General features: G+C 46.5%; 1 protein-coding gene across 4 annotated transcripts; it reads right to left on the reverse strand.

Moving 5' to 3' along the window:
* Positions 1 to 401: 401 nt before the first annotated feature.
* cdc42ep4b (CDC42 effector protein (Rho GTPase binding) 4b) lies at positions 402 to 27,539 on the reverse strand. Of its 4 annotated transcripts, none has more exons than XM_088599869.1 (3): positions 26,221 to 27,539; positions 4,525 to 5,739; positions 402 to 3,159 (listed from the first exon to the last, which is right to left on the reverse strand). In XM_088599869.1, exon 2 carries the CDS (start codon positions 5,528 to 5,530, stop codon positions 4,538 to 4,540), a length of 993 nt encoding a protein of 330 aa, XP_088455995.1. In that variant the 5' UTR covers positions 5,531 to 5,739; positions 26,221 to 27,539; the 3' UTR covers positions 402 to 3,159; positions 4,525 to 4,537. The 4 variants fall into 4 exon arrangements, with proteins under 4 accessions (XP_088455995.1, XP_088455996.1, XP_088455994.1 ...); XM_088599870.1 differs by adding an exon at positions 25,824 to 25,915 and having other exon boundaries at positions 402 to 5,739; positions 26,221 to 27,537; XM_088599868.1 differs by having other exon boundaries at positions 402 to 5,739; positions 26,221 to 27,537.

Below are 27,539 nucleotides of genomic sequence, written 5' to 3' on the forward strand. Positions count from 1 at the left end.
CTTGGTTTTAACATCTCATCCAAAGGATGGCCCCTTTTTACAGTGTCTCTGTGACTATACTGAGGCATTAGGACCCACACAGACCGCAGGGTGAGCGCCCCCTGCTGGCCCCACTAACACCACTTCCAGCAGCAACCTGAGCTTTCCCAGGAGTCTCCCCTCCAGGTACTGGGAAGACATGCAAAGTTAGAAATGAGAAAAAACACACATTAGAACATTCAGCTATCAAATAATGAATCCAAATGACATGATCTGAAAAACTTATGAATCTTTTGTGGAACAACTATGACTATTGACACCTAGATCTAGTTTATTTCAACATCTCAGGAGGCAGTGAGCAGTTACTCCCTAGGAAGACCGGTATAGTCCTAGAAAGAAAGAACAGCACTGTTCACCAAGGAAAGATTACCAGGTTTTCTTTTATTGAAAAATATACTTGTTATTTGGAAGGAGAAACAGGAAGTAAATACATATGTATAGTGAGAGAGGAGCAAAGGACTGGGAAATGAAAACAATTTCAGCTACTGAAAAATAATTTTAAATGGAACACTTGCAGAAAAATGCATGTTCTTCACAAATATATTTAATTTCTCTTCAATGTCGATGCAGACTGGGTATTCCAATGGGCACCTGTAACGGGCTGTTACAACAGAGGAATTCCTATTCCACACGGTCACACGCAGCGGGACGAGCTCTGAAGCTTCCTCTGTTGCAGTGCTGTGCCACTCAAGGGCAAGGCAAGGGCCACAGCTAAGTCATCTCTTCTGCATCACTGTTGGCACTTTTAAAAACTGTCCCCTAGACCGAGGCAAGCTCTACATCTTGATCATTCATTTTCTTTAGCGAAACAAAAACGAGCACTTGTCTGGGAGGTCTACAGATCTATCTGGTCTCTGCTTTCTTAATATCCAGCCACTACCTTCTGTACAGCATGACGGCCTGAAAACAGAAAGAGGTGTAGCTCCATTCGCTCAGTTCAATGTACAGAGATTACAGCCCAGTCTGTGGCCAATTTCCAAGACTATCAATTTGGCTTTGGAATTCACTCCAGAACTAGGTCTTAGAATCAAAGCATTGTTAAACAGATTTATATCATTAAATGAAGATTAGGTAGTTTGTCTCTACACGAATTATAAAACAAAAAAACCCATGGAAAACAGGTCTTCTTTGGCACCTTATGCTATAAAACAATCTCATCCAACAATAGGTCAAACATTTATTATGGCATTCCGCAATATTTAAAGTAGCTTACTGCGGTAGCACAAATATGGCAATTTTGTTATTGGGCTTAGCAGTCATAGAAAACAAAAGTCCTTTCTGAAAAGGTTTAAATGAACTCTTCAAAAAAAAATGTTGACACCTTTCCTTCTCCACCTTCCAGACAACATCAGACACTTACACACAATGTCATGCTACTTAATCAGTATCTGGTTTTACTAAAATAGCCAGACGTGGAGTTGATCTTAGTGAAACGTGGGTCCAGCTGTCTTGTCTTTCCAATAATTATCCCATGAGGTCTAAAAGCACATGACATGACCTGTTTCTTCCATGAGCAAGCAGCCTCTCTCTGTACATCCTGGCCTTGAAATCATGTAACCTGCACAGCACTGTTCTGATGGAGATTCTTCCAGCCACAGAGAAGTCTAGTTTGCACCTTCAGGCACCCATCAGAGCAGCAAGGCGGCCCTATGGCCACTTCAGAATCCTGAATGTCAAACGTGGGCTGTGCAAGTCCTACGGGACTCTCAAGTCATACACTGCCTGCACTAGACCCAAGCCCGTATTCTCACAACTGTAGCGTGTAGCAATCATGTATAAAAAAACCTGCTTTCTGCTTGGAATGTTTTTACAGCAGAGCCACTCTGTTGTTTTAAGTATGGGTACACATACAGCTCTCGGGAGTATGAACATTTTTGAGACTGTGTGAAGATGAGGTTAGAGGAATCTACAAGAAGGGGAAGGATAATCACTCACTCATCCATCCTAAAACACAATGTCTGAATGCAAACTCTTGGCCTGAAGAGCTCACAAACGCCTCTTTCCAACAGAGAAGGTGGGGCATGTGTTGGAGTGTACAGCTGTGGGAATTCAAGGCCAGTCTATCTGTGGAGCCTACACACCTGGGCAGACATGGGCTCACACAGGGCACTGCTGCCTGCCATAAGGCTCACAGGTGATTTCAGCACAATGAAAAAGAAGTCCGTTTCATTCAATGGTTTGTGGAGGATACTGCAAAGTGTTCTGACCACATCTCTGAACAATTTCTCTGCAATGAAACAGATTTTAAACAAAGCTGACAAGTTTCTTTCTCAGGACAATGACCCAGAAAGCTGCACAGCACATGACTGTTCCTCCTCCAGAGTTAACCTGACCAGATTCCTTCTGTAAACCTCCAGCAAAGATGCTCAATACCCTGATTTGCAAAGAACGTGTGTAAAGAATTGTAGGACAACTTTGTTCTGAAACAGAGGTGCTAAAACCGCACTATTTTGCATGACAATTCCAGGAAAAGGCCACTTCAGATAAATACAATGTTTGATTTTTTTTTCTGCATTTCCTTACTTTTGCAGCTGAAATACAAAATACACATTAAATGAACATTTCTAGTCTTTACATCTGTAGAAAAGTTAGTGTTTTACATTTCCCAAACTGAAGATGTTTAGGTAAAGAAACAGTACGTTCCATCACAGTTCGCAGAGGGAGGCCAGGCGTGAGTCTATTGTGAAGGGCCTGCATCATTTAACTATTGCCTTTTTACTTGTAGACCAAACTACTGCCTAAAAATCTTTGTCCCCACTGGCCTCTCCAACCCAAAAGCCAGCTACATGGAAAATGAGGCGAGAGGTAATTGCTTGAGTACCTTTGAGGGAAAAAAATACAACCTAAAAAAATAGCCTCCACTCCCAGAATGCACTGTGAATTTTAAAGCAGGGTGGGGGTAACTCTCAAAAGACTTCCAGAACAATCCATTTTTTTTTAGCAATCCCAGGTTTGGGGTGTCTTTTTATCTCCGTTCGTAGCCAGTGTCTCATGCCCGATACTGAAATGCTCTCTTCCATGGACTGCCATTCCCAGAATGCACTGCACACTGGACCTCTCTTCCTGTGCACACAGGAAATTGCGCGCCAGCAGCGGAGCTCTACCCCTCCCGTCAGGTGTCTGGAGGAAGCAGGTAGACGATACAAGAAATAAACCAAAGTTCGCCCTAGATTAATACTTTTATAGGTCCTATGTTTATAAAAAGGGTACAACAATGAAAATAAAAACAATATTATAAAGAAAACCACCCCATTACTGTATTAATCTCAAGAGAGATTTTATTATAATAAAATAGCTACCATGAATCACTTAATAAACCTGCATTTAAGAGAGCTGAGAAGGCTTTCTGGCCCTGATTTCCCGCTGACAACATTCTTCAACTGTGGCTGCCTCCCAGAAACCACAGCCAGGGGATGAATGCACTGTCCCTCCCCTCCCCTTTCCTCTCCCAGCTCTTCCAGACTGCAGGAAAACACAGTTCAGTCCATGTAGGCTTGACCCTCAGGCTCATTCCAATCGGCTTCCTTGGGGGGGGCTGGTGTTCTTTAGGCAAAGAGCTAGAAGATTACAGTGGCCTTGCCTCGTCTGTGATCCGACTCTGCTGTGACGGCTGGAAAGCTTATCATTGCTGCTGATACTCCTACACTGCGGTCGCCCATGTCCACTTCAACAGCACAGCCTCAGCCATTCTGCTCAATGTTTAGGGGCCCCAATACTGACTGTACTGTTTTAAGAACAGCTGTCAGTATATCCCCTTGTGGTTAAGCAAAGAAATCCCGCTTCCTGTTTGAAAGCATTTGGCGCCACCTGCATTCGATCACGATAAGGAACCGCCTTTCTTCCATTGCACTGGATAATGTAATCTCTAAATGCAGCGCCGCTCGAAAACTGAACTGCAGCGATAACCTCACATTACTTGATGCCGTTTGTTCACAAAGCGCTGGAGCGGGTGAAGGACAGCGTGCAGGTAAATGTTTAGAAACGTCATCAGGGGGAACATGGCCCAGAAAGCGTGAGGGTTCTGGTTCTGACAGCAGTGTGCGAGCAGCAGCACTGGTGGAATAGTGTTCTCTTCTACAGCATTCGACTGCACAACGGCACATGGCTGAGTGCGTGTAAAAAACTTGGCTGTCATTTCAGAAAAACAAACAGGTTAAAACAGTCATGACAATATTTCACGAATTCAGAGGTCGTTTTCTTAATTCCTGGTCCTTGCTGGACCATTTCAGGATTTCAGCATAATAGTCCACGCAGTCTCCTGCTGGTTCAGAAGCAAGGGCATCTGCAGAGTGCAGGAACAGTCACAGCGATACAGGACGAGGTTTAATACTGTGATTCCGACTCAAATATTCATTTGTTTTCCCTTTTGCTTATGATGGACTGAACTGCAGCTTCCTGTTGACTGGTAGAGCCAAACCCCCCAGCTAGTGCCTTCTCTAAAAGCCCAGGTCCTAGATGCCATTCTGGATTCGACTGCGATCGTACTTGTCTCTCCTCTTTATACTCGAATTTCGTCGTCGTCCTCGTCCATGAAGGAGAAGTCCTTCTCGTCCTCCCCCTGCGGCGAGCCGGACTGGACGCTCTCCGCGTCCCCCTGCCCTGGGCTCCCCTCCAGGGCCGCCGATCCCGCGCTGGAGACGGACGAGGTGTCCGGGTGCTGGCGCCGGGGCTGGGGCTCTGGGGTCAGGGGGCCAGCGCGGTGAGCCTGGCTGTCCGACGCCCTGGGGGGTCGGGGCTCCTCCTCTCCCTGGCCCAGAAGAGGTGGCGAGCCCCTGCCTTCGCTGCTTCTCCCCTCCTCGAACCCCAGATCGTCCTCCTCCCAGGCGCTTTTATCCATGACGCTCAGGATGTCTCCCAGCATGGAGGGGCCCAGGTCGATGTGGAAGGACATGACGGACTCGGCGTGTTTCAGCCCCCCCCCGACTCTAGGGGGCGACGACGGGGGGAGGTCCGTCAGCTCGCCGAAGTTCTTCTCGTCCAGCTCGGGGTCGTAGGGCCTGTTGATGCCGGAGGGGGGGGCGGCGGCGGCGGCACCGTTGGCGGGCTTCTCGGAGTCCGGCGCTTTCTTCAGGGGGCTGGAGGAGAGGCTCTTGGGGACGCGGCCAGCCCTTCTCTCCCCGTCCTCGTCGTTGAGGTGCGGCAGGGACACCGCGTTCTTCACGAAGGTGGGGGAGCCCCTGGGCGGCGCCAGAGTGGACTCCCGCTTGTCGGCCCGCGTGACGGACTGGGACCGCCGGCTGTGGCGGAACGTGCGGGAGAAGAGCCCCGGCTTGGGGCTCGGGGAGTGCGCCGGGCTGTCCCCCTCGCGGGGGGGCTCCCCGGAGCGGGTGCTGAGGAAGGACGTGTCCCCGAAGGCGTCCCCGCCCCGGCCCACGTGCATGGTGTGGCGGAAGTCCCCCAGGGGGGCGCTGATCATCTCCACCGTGAGGTCGGCCCGGGAGCGGCGCTTGGACTGGGACGAGTTGGAAACCAGCTGCTTGAGGATCGGCATTCTGACGCGGCTCCCGAGAAACGAGGGGAGGAGGATTCGGGATGGGAGATTCCCTAGGCAAGTCCGAAATAAGCTCGAGTCCCTTCTGCTCACTGGAGGCGGGCTGTGTGGAGACGTTACGGTACGAGGATTTCCAGATATCTCCAGGTCACAGCCATTGCAGTCCCCCCACCATTGGTCTTGACACCCCAAAATCCTCTCGATCAACCCTGAAAAACAAAAGCACGAGAAACCGTATGGATGAGACGTACAGCTGACCAAGTCTTCTAGTTTCAGATCTGACAAGCATGGCAGACAAACTATCGTTTCATTCTTTAAAAGGAAAGACAGCGGACGGTACGAATCAATAAAACAGAACTATGTTTGTGAGCCAACTAACTATAGACAATACAATTCACAGCACAGAGTTGCAAAATACTAGTAAATCTTTCAGCATTGCATGAAAATGCAAATTTCAAAAGGTCTTGACAGCAGCAGTAACTGGAATATTAAAAGTAAAGGGAGATAATCCAAGACAGAGGTGGAAGAAACCAACATAAAAAGGATACAATTTCAAAGATGGGCTGCAACATGTGTGACAACTTTATTATACCTTTCAACTACAATATTGATATCACCAAGAAACTAATTATGTGATGCATCGTCAGCTTGCTCTAGGCAAATGGCATTAGAGTACCAGGACTCTTGAGCATCTGCAGTCACAGGGAGAGACAGAACAGCCTGCTCTCCATCGGCACCTCAGAGCCACCCCCTCACAATCATTGTTTGTTCAATTCCCTGCCAGCTTGCAAGTAAACAATCTTTTCCATGTCAAACATGGTTTCCAGGTGACTACATTCAAATGGTTGTTAATGCACTGAATTCATTAGAACGGAAATAAAAAGAAACCCAGAAGCATGGTAGATCTGCTCAATGCACCTGCAAGAAAAGCAAGTATTTAATAGCAGAACTACAACTAACCAGGTGTGACCCACAACAATAAAATACACATTGAAGTGGCCTAATAACTGCAACTTAATATCAGTCACAAACCCCAGCATGTGTCTTTCTTAAGACACATTTAAATGTATGCAGGTAGAACACACCACCAGAGGGCAGTGTTCATGGCCTGCCCCACACAGCGGGGTGCACACAGGACTCTCACAGGGAAAACAGAACAGAACCATAAGGTCCAAATCACTGTAAATGGGTAAGAAAAAGAGACAAGTCCAAGACTGGTGCCTAAGCCAAGCCGGAGAATCTGGGAATGCTGATCAGGATAAAGTGGGGCTGAGAATGGAGGTACTCAACTCTCAACTCACGTTTGCCTTATTCTGCACTGACATCTCCATCATCTGTAGACCTACTGTTGACAAGAGCCCTGAGGAGCTCTACAGCAGTGCATTGCACTGTCACAGTGATCTGGGCAATGACACCCAGCTGGGCTCTTCCGCCTTATTGAAACTCGTCTTTATCGCAGCGACGCTGGCAAGGAGTTACGTCCTTTCAGATTTAAAGCTAAAGGAACGTAGGCTTTCCACACTGCCAGAGATGCTTAAATATCTTGCAGAATGAATTACAGCCATGCTGTACTCCATTATATATTAAATAACCCGTCGTCCTTCACACTAACTGCAGAGGTTTGCACTCGAAGCGATTTTTCTGAAAGGCGGGTTCGTCCCACCAAGCATGTTTTTCAGGACTCTTCTTTCTCTCCTAACCACATGTGTGGAACAACAGGAATTCTCATCAGCGTGCTCCAGATTCCCAAGCAGACCCCAGGGAGCCCCTGCGCCTTCCATATGATTTCCAGTCCCGACTTCACAAGTTGAAATTTACACGTAAAACCACCCCCCTGAAGATTCAACCTTTCTAACAATCTTCAACGGCGCTTCTTGATCTCCTGTTCTGGTTTTTACGTCATAAAGGGATCAGGTTGCTCTCGTCTGGCATTTTTCTCATTTTCTAGCTGCTTCTGATTCTAAAGGGTCATTTACAGCTTTAGGCGAAGAAACTCAAAATCTGCTTTTACGCCACACACATAAAACTTGTGTTGCTGCTTCCCCTAAAATGAACTAAAGGTTTCTGAAAGCTTTCTCCTTTCTCTTCAGTACTTGACTAGATTATTAGCTGGTGTGTGGGGAGTGTACTGGTGCACTATGGCTGCCGTCGCATCATCCAGGTGGGGCTGCACATTGGTGGTGGTGGAGGGGAACATCATTACCTGTAAAGCGCTTTGAGTGGAGTGTCCAGAAAAGCGAGATATAAGTGTAAGCAATTATTATTATTATTATTCAGGGAGCCCTGTTTACAGGCACTTATAAATGCTGACAAACAGAAGTAGCGTCAGTCCCAGTACAGCTGCTCGTGTGTCTTAGTCCGCCAGCGCTAACACCCAGCACTCTTGGCTTGACAGTAATCACAGAGATAAAAAAAAAATAGTCTGCACACTACTGCACGTTCACTTGCAGCCCATTTCCTCCCCCACCTTGAAACGAATGAGGCAATTTTGAACTGCAGCCCTCAGGGCTCGGCCGAGCGTCTCGCTGATGGGAGAGTCACCTAAAAAAAAGCAAGAAACTGTGCTTCCAGCCAGCCGAGTCGCTGACAGGGGAGGATGTGTCGTCACCGAAAACCTCAGGTTTCATACGCTGTACGAGTTACCCTCAACGCAGGCTACAGGTCAGGCCACGCCACCTGAGGAGTGGAGGTTTTGCTCATTTTGAACGCAAAAAAAGTGTTGATGAAACTGTGACTAGTCACAGAATGATGCATTTCAGGCCCGAGTCAGAAAACTTGTCAAGATCCGACGAGCTGCTGCCAGAGAAGGCTCTGCTTCAGCAGCAGGGTGAGGCTCTACCCATGTCTGGACCGTCACCAGCCATGCAGCAGCATTCCTTGGCGGGATCTCCTCCTCTAGTCTCAGTGCTACACCATGACCTCATGCAAGGCTGCGTAATTATGGTCTGCAGCATTCAGATTGCTCCTCAAGCTTGTTCCTGAACCACTGGCTGGTGCCAACCTCAGGATCTGGCGCGAGCCTGCAGCCAGAGGGCACTGTCCCATTGCCTGCCCCACATTCCCATTCCCAAGCCCAAAGCACATGGTGACCTGGGGAAATCAGAAATGGATGACAGAGCAGAGCAAAAGACTTGAAACCATCTCTTGAAAGCACATCCTAGGGTCCGCTGGCTTTTTGTTCCAACTGCTTTAGCAAACCAAACCTGAAAACGTGACAAGGAATTTGCTAATCGGACCATTCTGACATCAGTTTTGACCCATCCGATTTCACATCTGCCCATCCAAATCCATGGATAATAAGCAACCCGCAAAAATTTCAGGAGCAGAAAACAGAGCATCCAGTCCCAACGAAAACCAGTAGGCTATGAGAAGCAGGACTGGGAAGCCCTGTACAGAGAGTCCTTTCCTGAAATCAAGTGAGTTTCATTTCAAGGAAAATCTTAACCTTGAAGCGCACAAACATTCCTCACGTCTACAAGCCCAATTCAATTAAGGAACCGTCTGCGAAGCTGAACAGATGCGAGCGTGAAAAACAACAAGATGGGCGGAGTGCTGAAGGACAGCTGGATTCAGTTGTCTTGCCTGTAACAACACTCAACAGTTAACCTCGTTATTGGAAAAACTTTTAACGACCCCTCAAGCCTTTCCAAGTTTCCATTCAGTCTGGAGAATTCGTCCACCCACAGACAAAATAATCCCGATGTAAAAATAGAAAACGAATAATGAGAAAAGCCACATCCCGCTGCACTTCGAAAATCAGCATAGTGCTCCTTAAGGTTCCAGTATTTCCAGCCTGCACAGAGAAACACTAAGCACTGTCTACAACACGGTCAACCATTCAAATGGCACTGAAAAGGAAGAGTGCAACAATGCTAAAATGGAATGTTTTTTTAGCAGTGTAGACTAGTGTAGGTCTCATGTCAATCAGCCTGTTTTCTAAGCAGATGAGAGAAAAACAACTTGCAGCAAGAAGCCAGGTCTGTAATTAGCTGGTTGGGCGTTTCAAGCTACTGTTCTGTCAACACGATGCGCTTGCTGTGCTGGATTCAGCAGTTTCACAGCTTGACAACATGGTGCATCTCGGGGGATCTGTGCGCTGTGTAAGCAAGAGGCAATACTGTTAGCACTCAGCTTCACTTTGTGAGGCTCCTTCATGCGTCTGCAAGCATCGGCTGAGCTCAACAGGCCAGACATTGCTACTTCGAGCCCGAGCCACATGACACGACGGCCCGGACTGTCCTGGTGGGGCCAGGGTTAGTTGGCACTCTTGCTTTCCGACCACCAGCTACGCCTCCCATTCAGTGTGCCCTTATAGGCTTGCAGTGATGCCAACAAGAAGCACAGCAGACTCCTCCTTTGTCCAGCTACAGATAAAGAGAGGCCCTGCTGACAGGGCATTGGTTCAACTCTCTCCCAGGAACAGGTACAGGAGCAGTTGCCAGACAGCCCAGGCTCGAAACACCTGAGGGGGCTGATATAGAAGAAAAATAATCTGCGATTCCAACGTAAAAATAACAATGCCCTTATTGGGATCTGCTACATTAGGGCTTCAATAATCTTTCAATTATTTGAATCGATCCCAGAATCCTCTACTCCAGGGTGCACTTTCTCCCTGTACAACTCGCACTACAGTTATCACAATTTAAAACAAAAGGGCACCTCCCTCCTCACCCTCTCAGTTCAGGTTTCCTGCCTCAAGCTTACAAGTCATGCTACACCATTACTCATTACGGCCTTTCTCGTTACAATGCCCTTGAAATATGATACACCCACCCCCCTCCCACCAATGCCAACACCACACTCACCTGCCAAGGCTCTGCCTGACTCCTGGAGGAAAAACTCCCCGCAGGCGAGAGAGGTGCAGCACAAGTGTGCGGCACAGACGCCACAAGCGCAACAAGACCCGCGGTTCTTTCCCAGAGCAACACTGACGACAGAGAAGCTTCGCCCAGGGGCAAGAAACAATCAAGTGATTGGACGAAAAGAAAACTTGCTCTTACGGAGGGGGGGAAAAAAATTAATAGAGAACACATGTAATAGAGAACAGTTTCCATAATCCTTCCACATCCGGAGTTGATTTTCGGCCTGGGACTCTTTGTTCTTCCTGGTCCTGAGCGATGGGCGTCCCGTCAGCTGCCGCGCTGGTTCAGACGGTTCAGACCTGAGAGCTGCTCCCAGGAAGCCCCCGCCTCGCTCACTCTGGCCAGGCCTGCACTGAGCTGGGAGGATGGGGCCGTTCACCGGAACGCAGCGTACCGCGTGCTCTCCCGCTCTCACAGGAAGCAGCAGCAGTTCGGAGCACATGGCCTGGCAGCCCCCATGAGCCCCCTCATGGGTACGACTGTCATTCAAAGTGAATGCGCTGCCCATCTTGGTGCACATAGCCATTGGCACCAGCAATGCCAAACTACATCGTACAATCAGGCGCAGAAAAAATAACCCGGACAATTAAGCAAATTCAAGAAGGCAGGAAATGCCACAGACAGAAGATCAATATCTAAGTACCACTGTCGATACTTTTCAAGAATGTGTGTGGCTTCTCACTGAAAAGCATTTAGCTGTGCCCCGGCAATGGCCTTTCAAAAACAAACAAACAACGAATCCTAATTTGCCTAAAAGGGAACTGCATTTCAATTTCCCACTACATTCAGCAACTTTCACTTTCCATCATTCAACAACGATCACACTATCGGAAATCAGGAGCTTCGCAAAAACACAACACTGGATTTCTTCACTGAAAAGACTCATGGTGTTCAAACAGGACGTTTTTATGCATGGATGGTAAACCTGACCCAGACCAACAATATTGTTTCAGGCATGAAGTCTTCATCCGATCCGATTAAGAGGAAGAGTTTGTTTTCCCAATCCTTTTACTTCACCTCAATCTCTTCCTACCTTCCCTTAAGAGAAAAAGATCTAGTGGAGGAAAGGGTCTAGGTCCGGATGTCTTGAATCCGTACGTCTACAGATACTTTGCATTTCAGCCAGAAGATCAAATTATTAAAACAAAAAGTAAGTTATGTTTTCAATACTGAAATGTTAAAACTTTATAATGCACTAGTGAGGCCTTGCTTAGAATGATGTACAATTTTGATCACCACATCATAGAAAAGATAACTGTTGCTTTGGATGCCTTCCAAAGTAGAGGAACCAGACACATTCTGGGGGTTAAGGAATGTCCTGAACTGACAGGCTGAAGGAACTGTACATTATTAGTCTTGAAAAGAGAAGCTTATGAGAGGAAGTACTGGAAAAACCTCAAAACGAATCGACAGTCATCCCAGCAGATTTCTTTAGAATGAACAAACCAGAGGACACAAGCGAAAAGGACGTATAAGTGCACAGAAAAACTTCTTTGGACAAGAGTCTGGACAGGTCACCCAGCCATGCTGTTGATGCCTATAACCTGACTTCTTTTTATAAGATGTCTGGCTGAGAACCTTGGGATCAACCTACCAAAGAGGCCAAACGGCCATCTCTCCACGTTTAAGCAGAAGTCAAGGCAATGTCAAGTGAACCCTGAGAGGGAGAGGAAGAAGGAGAATTTCCCCTTCCTGGGGTTCGTGCTCCATGCGGTTGTTCTCATTAACAATCTAATCTTTGCTCTACATCGCTTTTTACATCTCTTAGCAAACTGGTAAACTTTTTACTACATTGAAAAAGTTATTCCACTCCTCTGACAAACCCAGATGAAGATCTTTCTAGCAGACAGGGCTATTGGTTAGACACTGGTTATTCTTTTTAACCTCAATAACCTCCTTCTCACAACAGAAACATTTACACCTTTAGTGGTGTAAACCTTTACCTACAGGCCTTTTACTTGAAAGCATGCCCATTTATGTTTACAAAAGGCTTCACTAAAACTTTACAAGATTATGGTCTGGATACTACTGCTTTATTACATTCACCTTCACTGCACACGTCTGGACGCCGAGTCACATGCTGTCCTCCGGAGCGCGTCTCAGGAGAGCTGCTGGCCTTGTACTGCGTGCTCACCAATCAACATTTAATTTTCAACTGCTTATGTGAATAACAAGCTCTCATACCTACCTTGGTTGAAGCTGCTTTTAACAACCAAAGCTCTGCTTTGCTTCAAAGTGACAGCAATTAAACACTCTTGGCTGAAAGGAGCAAGTCCAGGTATTCAAGTTGCTGCCATCTTGCATACGAAGAGGTCCAAAATGGTCACAGCTCAGCATCAACACAGCCCGAAGAACAGCTTTCCTTTTAAGTCCAGCAGTGATTCGCTTTCCACAAGAGCCCTGGCCTCTGTCGGAATGGCACAAGATGCCTGCCCTCAGCTTTATACACAGAGCACTCCCAACGACACCGCATTGAACTGCCCCTGCTGCAGGTCACAGCCATTCGCATGCAAATGATCAAGAAAGGAGCTCGGACTAGCCGCCAGCGGAGCCTCGTCTGTCCCGTTAATTAACCCGCGGCAGTCGTCGGCAACACCCCCTCACAAATGCATGCCCTGCTTTTGAATGCTAATCCCGTTATGGAGGCAAAGGTAACTATCCCATCAGCAGTTCATCTGAATAAAGTCTGGCCACATTACACCCCAAAAGCCATATCTGACGTGATATCATAAAAGATTAAAGCAGCACATCCAAACCACATTTGTCAGGCGATCAGTAAAGACAGACAAAAAGAACTCGTATATTTCCTAGATAAAGCCCTCCAATCAAATAAATGTAGAACATAAACTGTATAATGCTTTGAAGCGATATCCTATCAATCTAACATTCTAAAAAATAAACATGCTCTCAACATATTTAGAACACTTAATGACGGAGGAAGTGTAAAATCTGTCTGGACCTATAACGTCTTCAGATACACCTTATCTAAGTTTGATGATGCTACCAAAATGATACACTCAACCTCACTTTCAATTATAAAAAAAAAAGATTTTCATCAGGCTGGAAAGACTACATCAACTGATTTAAGGAGTTGCCAAACCTTGTAATTGACAGCCCATTCTCGGTCATGATAATGCAAAAACAAATGTTGACCTTTCCCCCCTAATTTAAATGATCACAGTAACCAGCATTGTATGCAGCATTCATTCAAGAAACAGCTGGATAAGATCCGTGGACTGATTACCAACAAGGCAGATGGGCCGTGTGCCCGCCACTCATTTTTAACTGTTGTTATGAGTAACTGGACAACTAACAGTGGGTCAGTACTAGCTGAGGCTGAGCTCTGCAGTCATGTCTAGAGAGGACACTGACAGGGGTTGAGTTGGAAGTCCAGAGGAACTAGGGTGTCAATTTGTGTTTGAGTTTCCCTAAACTGGTGTTTTTTTACTTTTCCCAAAACCCACCTGTTAAAGGACACCTGCTTTCCACCGCATGCACCCCGTTTTAGTTATGACTTGTCCTGTTTCCTGCACAGCAAGTCCCCACAGCCAGGACCTTATCTGGTGCTTTTCCAACATCTTTAACCATTGCCAGGAAACTGCTGGCGATCGTGAGGCCTGCCCCAGTATTGTGAGCGAAACGCATAAGGAAAAACAACAATTCAGTATGGAGACTGGGGGACAATTAAAAAGGGATGATGCTAACTTTAAAAGCCTGTACTGAAAGGCTCCGAAAACAAGGAAGAGATCAAGAGATGAATGGTAATGACAAGACGCTGTCTCCACAAGTCACAGAAAGGGCAGCTGTATGCAGTATGTCACCTGTTAGGTCCAACGCCTCTTTAAATTACATACCATATACTTCTAAAATCCGCCCGAGAGCTACCACACCTCCGGAACAGAGCAAATCATGGAATCTTTAGTCAAAAGCACACTAATTCAGGGGAAGTTCCAGAAAACAATAGTCACGCTACTTATCTGCAAGTGCTCTGGGGTACTAGCAATTTTCAGTGATGAAGGAGTTGAGAAACTATGGTTTGTCAGGACAAACAAAACTTCAAACTCTAGTCAATGTTGTCTAATTGACCAAAAAGACTGTTTCCCAATGCCCCATGTTCATTAGGAAACGTTCATGAACATATCCTGATACACATGCGCAGCACAGACTGCGCAGGTAGATTCAGGCCTAGCTGCCACACACAGGCTAGCTGCTGCAGGATCAAGTCATGCATTGTACCACACCCCTAACATGACCTCTCTCCTCTCACCTGCAACTGACCTCTCCACTGAAACAGACCTTAATACTGCTTAGGTGGGTAGCTGCGTCAGCATGCGTAGGCTGCAAAGGAACAAGTTACAGGTCTATTCCATGCTGAAAAAAAGAAGAAAGAGAACACAACGTTTCGGCCGTGGAGCCTTCTTCAGGTGTGAGCACGGCCGAAACGTTGTGTTCTCTTTCTTCTTTTTTTCAGCATGGAATAAACCTATAACTTTTTCCGTTAATACTGCTTATCCTGTTTTCTCCCTCATTTTCAAACCTGTCCCATCGGTCAGCTTCCAAAATTCCTGATCACATCACATCGTGTTTCCCTTCATGCGGTCTTTGGGTATGACAGCCACAGAGCTAAAATGGTAGACTTCATTAGAGATCTGGTTTGAGGGTACAGCATCATTTATACTGCAACAATCTCTACACATTCAATCTTATTAATGACAGGGATGACGGGTGTATGGCAGATCATGTGGATGTGCATGTCACATTGGCACATAGGGAAAGTAAAAATGTCTTATGCTGAAAGGGAAAAAGGGAGGGTTATAAATTTCAGCCCTTGTTTTATTCCTCAAGGTTTCATCTGTCAAGGTGACAGACAACAGCACAGGCTGGCATGCTGAAATGTCTCTTTCTTGGTACCCCAGCGATGGGGGCCACTGGTTTTCCTTTAGGGGGCTGATTGGTCTGATTGGGGCTGGGCAGAGCGCGCCTCCCTGACATTTACAGAGCAGAAAGGAAGCTCAGAATGGGCATGACCAGGGTGCAGAGTTGGCAGGGCTCTTCAGGAGAGCTGTGCTCTTACTGCACTCAACGTATTACCTAAACCTCTTGGAATGTGCCCAGACCTCATTAGTCTGCCGAATGAGAAGAGCAGAGGAAAGCGAGACAGAGGACGATTGTGTCTGTCTCCAATTTTTCACTCCAACTGAGTTGTCTTTTATTTTATCTTTATCCTTGTCTGGCTGCTGCTTTTTTTTTTATGTGCTGATCGCCAACGGTTTTATGGGATGGGGCTTTTGTTTTAAAAGGATTTTTCCCCATAAAGGCTGGAGCTGGAGGGCTGGGGGTGGGGGGAGGGGGAAAATTGAAGGGTCTGCACAGGACAATTAAAAAAAAAAGTGATTCTGAAATTACAAAAAGCTCATTCTGAAGACACAATAAGCAAAATAACTGAAATCAGAGTGCCACTTCAGAAACCTACTTCAACAATGAAGGAAAAAGAAAAGTTTAGAAAAAGAGCCCCCCCTTTCACTATTACTCGCTTTTCCATACAGACAAACGGGTCATTTCACCAGTATGATAAGCGTCTGATAACAGTGCAGCAGAAACTAAGCCTCTGTTCAGCAAACGCAGCAATTACCATCTCGCAGAAAGACGTACACAAGGTCAGCCTGCCAGAAAGTGGATGGGAAAGGCAAAGCACCATGGGACTGTGGAGGACCGAGAGCAGGAGGTCTGTGGTATTGACACTTTGGGCCATGCTGTCAGGAAGGGAGGGCGGAGGGTGCTTTCCCTCCAATGGCGACTGCTCTGCGGAAATAAAGCACGCCGCCCCTTCCTGTTCTCTCACAGGCAGGACACCTGTGAGCCACAGGCGTCTGAGCCTGCAGGCGCAGCCCTCATGTAAATTCTCCAGGAACCCTCGCGTGCAAATAAAAAACGCACGCTGGTCTCCTCAGGCACTCTCTCAACACGACACTCCAGCCTCCTCCTTTCCAACGGCCCTCTCGCTTGAGGGCATAATTGCACCAACCGGCCTAAACACAGGAAAAAAATGTCTTCTCTCAGCGCACAGGTCTCGCCAGGGAACAGTAAAAGTGCTGTTTTAAGAGAAAACCCTCAGCGTGGGCTCTGTCCTTAATGATTTAACCCGAGGTGGATATAAAACCGTTGCTTGTAATAACTTTATTAATCCCACTGGTTTGCCTGCTTGGCATGAAAAGAATGGGTTTCCACAATGACTGTTTGTTTGCTTTTCATACTTTATAAGTGATAGCTGGCAGCAAGTGCTTTAAGCAGAAAAGCCTGTTTCAGTGTGGATGGATCTGAGGCAGAGCTCCATCACTACACGTTTAAAGCGAAGAGCCTTTCTTATTAATTGGGACCGCTTCCCTAATCTGCCCCGTGAAGAGCCAGTGAAATTATCGGCAGTAAAAACGTGGCAGTTTTGGTCTCCTGCTGATTTCATTAGCACCCCTGCCGAGAATCTTAATGTCTATTCCTATTTCCTGCCACAGGACAGAGACATCATCAGCCTGCTCAGGGCAGACGTCTTCATGATCCTTCTGACAGTGGCCGAACAGAGCCGCAACAGCGGTAGTACGTGGAAGGTGAGAAATTGTGGATCACCAACTGGAGGAAATTTATTTGGGCAAGTAAAGAAACACGGCAGCTGTCAAATATCCAGTCAACTCAAAATGCAGCGCAGTAGTGAGCAGTGTGTGGTTTCAGTGTGTGGTCACCCCTCCTGTATAACACAGCATAGCAGAGCGCACCTCTGACTCATGTCGTGTGGCCGAAAGCTCAATGCACAACACACAGCGACTGTCCACTCAAATAGCTCAAACCTAACGCTTTCCAACCTGACGCAATGAAAGGCCAACACCACACAGCTTTGCTCGCACAAGAAGCGACAACTGCATTAACCTGCTCAAGACGGACGCTCTTCGCTCTGGAGGGGATTGAGATTCTTCTGACAGTTGCCAAACAGAGCAGAGGACTCGCAGACACAGACCCCACGCGACCTCTGTGGAACAACAGCAGCACGGACCCGTCACAATCTGACTATCGCAAGCCGATTTCAAACGCGATGTGGGGGAAATACAACAATTCCAACACACTTGAGAGAGGCCAAGTTTTATAATGCGAGCGCATCCAACTAAAAGCGAGATCTTAAAGGGCCACACAGTGAGTGAGTCACGTTAAATAGGTATGTTTTTCTGCCTGAGCGGGCCTGTTAAGAGTCTCGGTGCCCAGAGCAGCAGAACAAGTGGCTCCTTGACACAGAGCACAGGCTTCCCCCGAGTCTGGGAGTCACTGAAGGAAAAGGCTCTGGCTCTTCCGGAAAATGAGGGGGGGTTATCACTACTGCTCTTGCAAAAGCCTCGTCTCATCAGAGGACAGGACGCCTCGGGGCCCAGGTAAGTCCACTGACAGGCACAGAATCACCACAGCCCGGCCACTGGGGCCACCTGCAGGACAGCGGGCGGCTCTTGGGCTCTGGATGAGCACACCCTTGCAAACAAACGAGCAGAACTCTGAGTGCAATACCAAAAAAAACAAATCAGTCTCTCTGAGTATATTACAGGAGGTAACTGTAATAGCCCAAATGGCATCAATAACCAGCATAGACATCAATTAATAGATTAGATATTAATCAGGATATTAGTTGACTTGCAGAAGAGTCTTGCTCTAGACAAAAAAAAAAAGCAGGACCAAAAATTGAACTATGTTCTCCTTACAAATTTCCCCCAAGATTCCCCTGAATCTTCCACACTTTATTTCCACTATTTGTATTTGGCCAGTATCCAGGCTCTACTAAAAAGAGCTGATGGAAAGAGTCTATCAGATGAGACAGTTCAGCAGTGCTGAGCTGGCAGGCTTGTGATCACATGTAGCTGCCCAGGTGGAATAAGAGCTGTTAGGAACAGAGGCAACGAACTATGAAGACTCTCTGGACTGTGAAGGGGCTTGTAGCACAGACGGGAGGTGCAATTTTTCTCAAACTGCTGGCCACACAAATTCAAATTCAAGGAATTCTATTGCCTTGAACAACGCATTCGTGCTGCCAGCGCAGTAGCAGTTAACTGTATTTAGAGACACTTGCATTAAAACATTACTGGACATTTCCATACATTACGGGAAAACCTTGCGAGACACTGTCTGCTCCTCAGGCTGTGATAGGATATCTCTTGCAGATAAGAAGGGCTGTAACACTGAAGAATTCAGCGAGTTAATGGTTAATCACTGTCAAGGGGGCAAATGCTCCTGGAAAAGAATGACTCCCACAAAGAGCTGGGCCTGACCGAGTGCCCACAGTCCAGATGATTGAAACCAGATGGGACGTCTCTGGAGAACTCACATCGTAACTTGTCAAGGTTGGGAGCCCCATTCAAATCTGCCACATTTTTTCTCACGAGTGAGAACAAGGTCTTTTTTCCAAGGTGGGGAAGTTCTTTTGAAAGGCTAGCTCCGGAGTCGGCCTGCTTCGGTACATGCGACCCAGACCTCAACAACGCGAGACAACAATGAAACCCAAGAGGTAACATTTTTCCATGCTCACATAACTGGAGAAAGGTTTTTTATCTTCTGACAGACTGCCTGAGTGCCGATTTACAAGTTAGGCTTGGAAGGGGCTCAGCGGAGGCACCCTGAAAGCAATGAACTGTACCACATCTTTGGAACGAACAAATTGCCGTGACAAAATAACAGTGAGAAGAAAGAAGAACACTTTTAAGTGCGTCAGTGTCTTCTGCTCAGCTTTGAAAACATACACAGAACAGGTCTCACTTCTTTGCACTGCTTATTTATTACTGTGCAGCTGGAAACTAGCAAAGCTGTAATTATCCTTGTGGAATCCCCACACATGTCAGCTCCTACAGAGGGTTTGCCACTCTGCTCCAAGTACTATTCACAACGTGCTCTCCAGCATTTACCAGCAAAGTATCGATGCAGAAGCTGAAAGAAAGCTTTGCTTGAAAGGAGAAGAGGCTAAGAATCTTACAAGGTTTATCACACCGCACTGAAGCCATTTTGGGAGCTGAATATTTTAAACCAAAGGCCACTTCTTTAGCGAGATCTCTTAACAAAGCAACAACTGCGATATCTGTGAGCAGGTTTGTTCCTGTTCCTCTGACACGGACAGAAGCCAGCAATTGAAGTCTGAGAACCCTGTGGACTCTGAACCACAGACCAGAATGCGTCGTACCAGGGCCTGGTTTCAGCAGGTAAAGCAGCTGAGAAAGGACAAAACCAGGCAATGCTGTAATGGAGCCTCCCCAAACCTGAAACACTGAACACTGCCTGGGGCGAGGGTATTGAAGTGGATCTAGATACAGATCAGTAAGAATGAATCACTTACCCCCTTTAAATCATTTTAAATACACTCACCCCAAAAGTACACTAAGCAGCTCCAACCTCGTCACAATCCACGTAGGGCAGCCCATCTCCTATTACGAACAGGAGAAGGGGGGCTCAACAGGAATATTATTCCTTGATAAAGAAGGAAATGGCACATACTTGAAGTGTATCTGCTTCCTGGCAGTTCTCCTTTTAATGACACTGGAAAAGAGGCTTGGCATGCACCTAGTTCAAAAGGAGCCATTTCTGTTCCCGAAAACTGTATCCTGCTATTGTTTTTTTATGTAATAAGATGTGGCTCCTCCGAGAGCGTGGGAATTACCCGCCACACCCCCTGGACAATACAGCCGGACAGAAGCCCTATCGGACACAACCTGGATAGGCAACCTACGAAGTACACGCGTGTTTGCACACCACACTGTTTCACTGCACGTGAGGAGCCGTGTCCGAGCGGTTTGGCCACAAGAAACTTTTCCACCTGAACTCCACTCACAAGTATTTCTTCAGGAAAGCAAAAGGCAAGACCTCCTTCAGGTGCATGACAGCGGAAACACTATTCCTTCTTTCTGCTGTTCAGCATGGAAGTAAGAAGTAACCTCTCTTTGTTCCTTTTTTGTTTCCATGCCTAAATGGGTGAAGGCCAAGCATGCTGCTCTTAAGAGGAAATAAAAAATTAATCTTTAACAGCTATAATAGGGAAGAATCGTTTGGTTAACTGTGAATACAACAGGGGCTCTCATACATTGTACTAAATATTCAAAAAGCAGTTTGATGCTTACAAATAATTACTGCAGAATCCAATGGAAAAATAGCAGAGTAAACTGCAGTAATGCCAGTCGATTCATGATAAACTACGAAACCTGAGGTAATCAAGCTGTGGTAAGTCAGGATGAGGGTAACACTCTACAGAATTAGCTCCCCTTAATATGATGTGTTGGTCTAACAGATACAAGCAGTGAACACTCATGCACACATAAGCACAGGCCTAGATACAAAATCAGGCACACCTGTTCACCTCAATGAAATCTCTGAAACAGATCTAACAGATACTAGCAACACCTGCCTTCTGTGGGGCATAACAGACAAAGTACAACACTTAGTGCAGGCAACTGCTTCTCCTGCCTGTGATCTCACAGTCAGGGGTTATACAGCTGTCAACATAATGGGCAAGTATGGTGATGAACAGTGTAATGGAGTATTGTCTGGAGCACAAAGTATTTTAAATGCCAACTGAGCTCAAGAACTCACATTATGAAACACAAGGAAGTGAAATGAAGAATATTACAGAAATAAATGGATTTTCTTACAACCAGGCTCACCATTGACCCAAGGCAGGATCTAGCAGAGGTTAACTTCACGTTTTTGAATGTCTGTCTCAAATGTTGCGTGCCTCCTGCTTTTGGCATGGAATTAACCTGGAGTTTACAGCCTGCAAGCTGAAGCAGCTCCACCTCTCCAACCTAAGACCGGACATGCACCAAATATGCAGCATCAATTCTTGTGCACACAGCTTCAATAGGAAGGGGGGTCAAAGAATACAAGAGCTTTCACTCTACCCCACAGAGGATTAACACAGCTTAACGTGTGAGCATTTCTTCCTGTACTTCAGTACATGTTTGGCCACCAAACAACCTGACCGGCGCATTCCTGCCCAGCCTCTATCCCACAAAAATGTATGCTGCTTTGTACACATACACAGCCCTCTCCAGCAATGTACGAGCCTTTGGTCACTCTCTGCAGCAACTAGCAGTCAAGCCAAATTCCAGAAAAAACAAACAGTTTACATTGGAATTTCCTGGAATGCAGAGGAGGAGGAGCGGACAGCAGCACTGCCTACATACATACATTGCCACACACGGATCACAGCAATCATGCAAGCACAGCACGAGGATGTTAAATGTAGAGCTAATGCAGAACTATGCATTTGACGAACACAGAGGGCACTCTTCTGCAACATGAAACGGACTAGCAATGTGAAAACTGCAAATAGCCAGCCTTTCCAATTGTTTCTCTCTTTATCTTTTCCACATGCACTTTTATTCTGCAAAAGCCTTCTGTGTTGTTTCTAAGTAGTCTGCTATTTTACCCATCACACCAGCTCACTACACCAAGAAGCATTAGCCATGTAACCAATGAGCATTTTTGCGGTCTTATTGCCTTTCTGTATATTTGCACAGCCCCACAGTGGCTGGGGCAGGGGATTAAAGACACATGAAGCAGCATGCAGTGCAACGGCAACTTTCAATAAGCTAATTCTTACTCCTCCTATTCAGTCACATCCCCTATACAAGTCAGAAGTCTTTTTCAGAAGCCATGTTTGAAAATGTCAGTCAGTTATTACAGCAAACAAAGCAACAAGAAAGGGTGATTCAACAGGCCAGCATACAAAGGGCATGCACAGGGGGCGAGGCACACCCTGCTCTTCTCCAAGCTGTGCAGATGCTCTAGACATCCTCATCTCGTTCAGAATCGTGGATAAAAGCAGGCCGCCTGTCCGGGGTCTCAGGTTCTCCTCCCTCCAGCTGCACTTCAGACTGAAGGAAAATCACTTTCTCCTGGGAGGAAAGCCAATTCCATACAGCACCAGAAACTCTGGCACATTCACAGCAGCCTTGCAAAGACTTTCACAGAAGGAGGACAAGAGGAGAAGACAATCTCCTTCGGATGCGCCATAGATCTAGAACGGGTCCTGGCAGCTGCACTCTTTTACTTTAAGAAGCCATGCTGGTTGTAGAGCTGGTCTGTCTAATATGCGTCTGTACTAAAAATGCACATTGTCAGCACTCTGGCAAGAGCACAACAGGCCAGGAGAGGAGTCCGTCCAGCTGCTGGCCAAGGTCTGGCCCCAGGCTCAACGAGCATAAACACTTCTGCCTTGGAAGAGGTCCATTCGTTTTCAAGATGCAACAATATTTACTTTAACGTTCAACTCGAACAAAAACGAGCGCTTAGCAAAGCATGAGTTGGAAATACGCGACGTACAGCAACCATCTTCTGAAAATGGTCTACTGCAAACCTCTTCAATTAAAAGCAAAGAAGTGCAAACTGTAGCATGAACACATGAGACAGACATTGGGAGACTACTTACCCACTGTGTGGCCCATGAGTCTCCGTGAGTTTTGTGCCTGCTTGGGCTTCTAAGAACTGCAAAAACTGGACAGAAATCTTTTCGCAAAAAGGGGTTTGCCACCCTGGTCTAGTTAGTCCCAAGCAATTTGATCAATTATGGGATGATGGGTTCTTGTGGGGTGGAGGGTATTCATAGTTTTGTTCCAAAAGCTCTAAATTATTTATTTAAGAAATCACTAAGCTAATTATTCAAAATTAAATTATTCCAAGTCATTAGAAACGGATGATTCAATGGTTCCCTACAAAACAAGCTGCACCAAAGCTTCTCCGTTTTTTACAGCATTTCAATCCGGAGTTTTACTGTGCCATCAGAGAAAAAGGTCAGCCTGATCGATACTTAACAGGCTCTGGCCCCAGCAGGGCGGGGCTGTGGGACCTGGAGGTAGTGTCTCCATTGGGGGGGACAGTCAGTCAGAGGGGGGGCAAAGAGCTGCTTGCAATGTCCTTCAGTGGTTAGCGCCCCCCAGCCTGTATCATTTTAATGCAAGTCAGATGTCTGGCAACTGCTCCACACTTCTTCCAGCACAAAGCAAACCAAGCCATGACAATGGAGCGAACTGCCCAATTGTGTGCCCTTTCCGTCTCGGTATTTACACAAAGGTCAGTCGAACAAGTGGTCTTTCAGCAATACAATGGGCAATCGTAACATTCAGGTCAGGCACAAAGATAAACAGTTCTTTATGGTGCGACCACTAGCACACTGACCATCAAAACGTATGACTGCGGAGCGGGCTGCTCCAATAACACTGGATACAAGCCACAAATGATTTTATGTGCATGTGCCCAAAAGTCTATGATGATTTCTGTCTAGACAACTGATTACTGTTAGAAAAGCAGTACAGACCAGCAAGAGTCACAAGCGAGAGACATTCTCAAAGCCTGTAGTGTTTCTCATTTACCGACCAACAGAAGGAATTCATGACAGTATTATCTTTCCTACGCCTTGTTAAATTAAGACAGGTTTACTTTTGGAGTAATTGTACTAAAGCACGACTCAGTCGCTTGACCGAGTAGATGACAGAACCGCTGTCAAACACAGAAACTGCAGGCAGCATCGAGGAGGAGCGGTCAGGGCTCTGGATTCCGATCCCAGATTCCCGGAGGGCTGCGGGTTCGAGCTCCAGGTGGGACACTGCGGTTCTAACCCCGAGCGAGGTTTTTCGCTCACACACGTCTGGCTGTGCAAATGGGTCTCCAGGTCATCACTGTAACTAAGCATTTGTTCCCAACTGACGTAGCTGGCAAAACAACATGATAAAAATAATCTCTCAAAGAGCAGTAAGCTGTAAGTGGTGGAGCAGGACAGGTAAGACAAGGATGGGAGGTGATTTTCATTGCTTTGGAGTTGCTGCCCAATTCCAGCTGTCGACCACTGTGAATACCCAAGCCCCCCCTCTCACACGCACAGCCCCACCTCTCTGGCTCTTCCTATGCACCACGCAAGTATTTTGTATGCGAAATAAAAACACTTTATTCATAAAGAAAGTTGCACTACTTGTGTCTGCGAGTGCTTCTTAGTTGTTCATGCACTGGTTTCAGTCTCCATTTTTCTCCGGGCAAGCTATTTTCATACGTGTGTACACATGAGGTATATAAAGCATTGATTGCACAGGGAAGGCGTGTCTGATGTAGCACCGATTTAGAAAAATACCCATCACAATCCTAATCGCACCGTTCCATGTCCCTAACTTCATTGAGCTCGGAAACGAGAACTCTTGGAATCTAACCTTTCGTTTCTGTACCAGCAGGACTCACTCTCACGCAGTCACCAAAGTTGTGCATGAGAATGTCAAGGGGCCAGCGAAATGAGGGCAAAATCCTCACGCTGAACCAGTATGCACCTGGCCTTGCTCAAAGGGCAGACAGAGGCTTTGTTAAAACCGATGGGCTACTCGAATGAAGTCATTGGCCCACCAATGTAATGACACAATAAAAGTATCTTCTAACTATCACCCCAGCAGTCAGATACAATACCCTTTCCCACTGAACACGCCCCCAAACCATCCCTTCATGCCCTAGCTTACTGTATCTAGACAGACCGCAGTATAATCCCCCCATTTTTCAAACAGCGCTTGCCACCATCCAACACATTTACTGGGCTGTACTTAATGGGTCATTTGCTGGAATGCTGAAGCTAACAGGGGGCCTATTAACTTTACAGCCTCTTGGTTTTTTAAGACATCATGGGCTTTTCGCCCCGCAGGCTTTCAGCTCCGACTTTACTCTTTATCATCATCACAGCTGATGGATGCCAGGCGCATATCGGCGTAGAGGCTCCACACACCAGAGATGTTTCTTCCCCTATTAGAAATGACTCGGGCTGCATCAGGATGAACGACATCTTTCAAGCGCGCCCTCCCTGCCTTGCAGATCTGCTCCTCTTTACACGAGGACTGACGGGGCAGTCCAGTCAACTGGATCTGGGTCCTGGATTTTTACACGAGGTGACAGAGGAATGACAGTAAGCTGGGTTAAAACTCATTTTGAGGCTTCGATAATCAACGTGAGGAACTCGGAACAACCTTTTCAGCCACACAGTCGCTAGAGTAGCAGCGCCTCGTTGTTCTAATCAAATCAGGAGAAGTAAAAACACCGTAAGGTTGCGGATATTCTCTCATGTGCAAGGACGTCAACTCAGTACAAAGTACACGCTGGAGGCGGTTAACCATTCAGTTTTCGGGGCTGGGATGAGGTATTGCAAATCCTGTAATGGGCCAAAAAACAGCTTCGGGAATTTTCCGAGCCGGGACACAGCCATGTCATCCCGCCAAACAAAAATAAAAGCTATCGCGGTCACCCTTTGTTGTGAAGCGGAATCAAAAGCAGTCTGGCGTAAAGACAACAAAGGGACTAGTCGTTGCTGAAGTAAAGCACCAGGAGAAAGGGTTTAAATTAAGTGATGCAGCCTCCCAAGGAGCGCGTCTTGGGCAAGAACCAGACGGCTTTTGTACCTCAAGTAAAACAGGCGAGCTCGCTCAGACACTCCCTTATCCGAGACTGTGCCACGGCAAGGCAAACGCGAGTTGCAGTACTGTGTGTGCACCTATCCGAGGGACAGAAAATCCTTTGTATTAAATACAAATTAACACAGGAACAAAGATCGAGAGTCCGCTCGCGTATCGGTCTTTTCATTGGCTCTGCAAGTATTACAAGCTTTAAATACAATAAAAACCTACCCAGGTATTGAAACAGTCTACTTACCATGCTATTTCTGTATTACAAAAATCCTGTAAATTCTCCAATCCATGATACATGATAAGAATTATACTGTAACGAATTACACAGCTTACGCAACATCGCTATGCAGCGAAGTTTAGTTTCCACCTCCAACTATAATGGTTAACTTACCGTCATGCGATTCTTTTTATCTCCACAAAATCCACACCGTTTTAATTATTCTGTAACGATCCCCAGTTCGCCGATCGCGGGTTGCGACTGTGGTTGTTCTAGTACACTAGCCTGTCTATTTTATTGTTTGTTTTTATTTGATCCGGCAAGCGCAAAAAAAGACCCAAGTTTGTTCAGTCGCTTGGTAACACATCTGCTCGCTTCTTTTTTTTTATCCTTTACTGACTCGCGGGTAACCTCTAAGGTTTACCACGATCCGAAGAAGGCGTTTGAGAGGCACATGATTTTCGTTACAACGTTTAAGGCGTTATTTTTTCGGTGCGTCTGCTGCTGAATCAACTACTACAGCACCTCAACTCAAGACCCTTCCCGGTCTGTCTCGCACTGCAGCTGCGTGATGGCGCTATCAGCGAACTGTTCCTCCTCCTCTCTCCACTCAGAGCGTTTCACCACCCTCTCTACACGTTTAAAGCGACAGGACGCTATTAAGATCACAGGATAAGACAACCGGGTGGCAATTTATAGTTTTGGACACGGTCACGGACAATACTGGGTGGTTTATTTTAATGGAGTGGGCCTTGGTGTTTCTACCCTATTTATTTACGGGTATGTTGGCGACAAGAAAAAGAGAAGTCCGAAAAGTTTAATGTCGACGCGTTTTTAGGTGTAACTTTGTTTTAGACTTTGCTCGTTGGAGCCGCTCCTGCATTATTTTCAAGTGTAAAAACACGGACGGTCGCAGTGACTGTTATGACTGTGACACAATCTTGAACCAAGAACCCCTCTTGTGCTGTAAAAAAAAACCCAGCAGAAACAGTTTTCTGCTTTTACAGGCCTATTAAAATTCCGCACTATTTCCCAACGCATTCTTTCAAAAGTACAAATTATTTAGCGTTTTTTAAAAGAAAACATGCGACGAAGCAACATGTGCTCTCGAGACTCGTGAACCCTATAATTACATCAATAATATAATTACAGCTCCCTCTGAAGAATTTGCGCATAATGGAATTAAAGCCCGTGTTTAAAGTCGAACCGCTGATTATTTCCTGTCCTGCCTCAGCTCTGAGATCCCCTCCCCCGCCGTGGTTCGGTCTGTGCGCTTTGTCTTCCGGTCCAAATAATTAGAGTGACCCCTTTATCCCGAAAAAGGGACATCTTTAACCCCGTAGTTCCACGCCTAGGTTGCCCTCCTCGATGAAATCAAGCATGCGCCGTGAAGAAACACATTACATAGATGGACGTCCAGTGTAATTTCCGATAATTGTATTCTTAAAAAAAAAAACTTTACTTCGAAATACCACACGGGCTCGACTGCGTGA

Source organism: Lepisosteus platostomus, chromosome 11 (assembly GCF_059453375.1).
Source record: "Lepisosteus platostomus isolate fLepPlt1 chromosome 11, fLepPlt1.hap1, whole genome shotgun sequence".
In the NCBI taxonomy this organism is placed as follows: domain Eukaryota; kingdom Metazoa; phylum Chordata; class Actinopteri; order Semionotiformes; family Lepisosteidae; genus Lepisosteus; species Lepisosteus platostomus.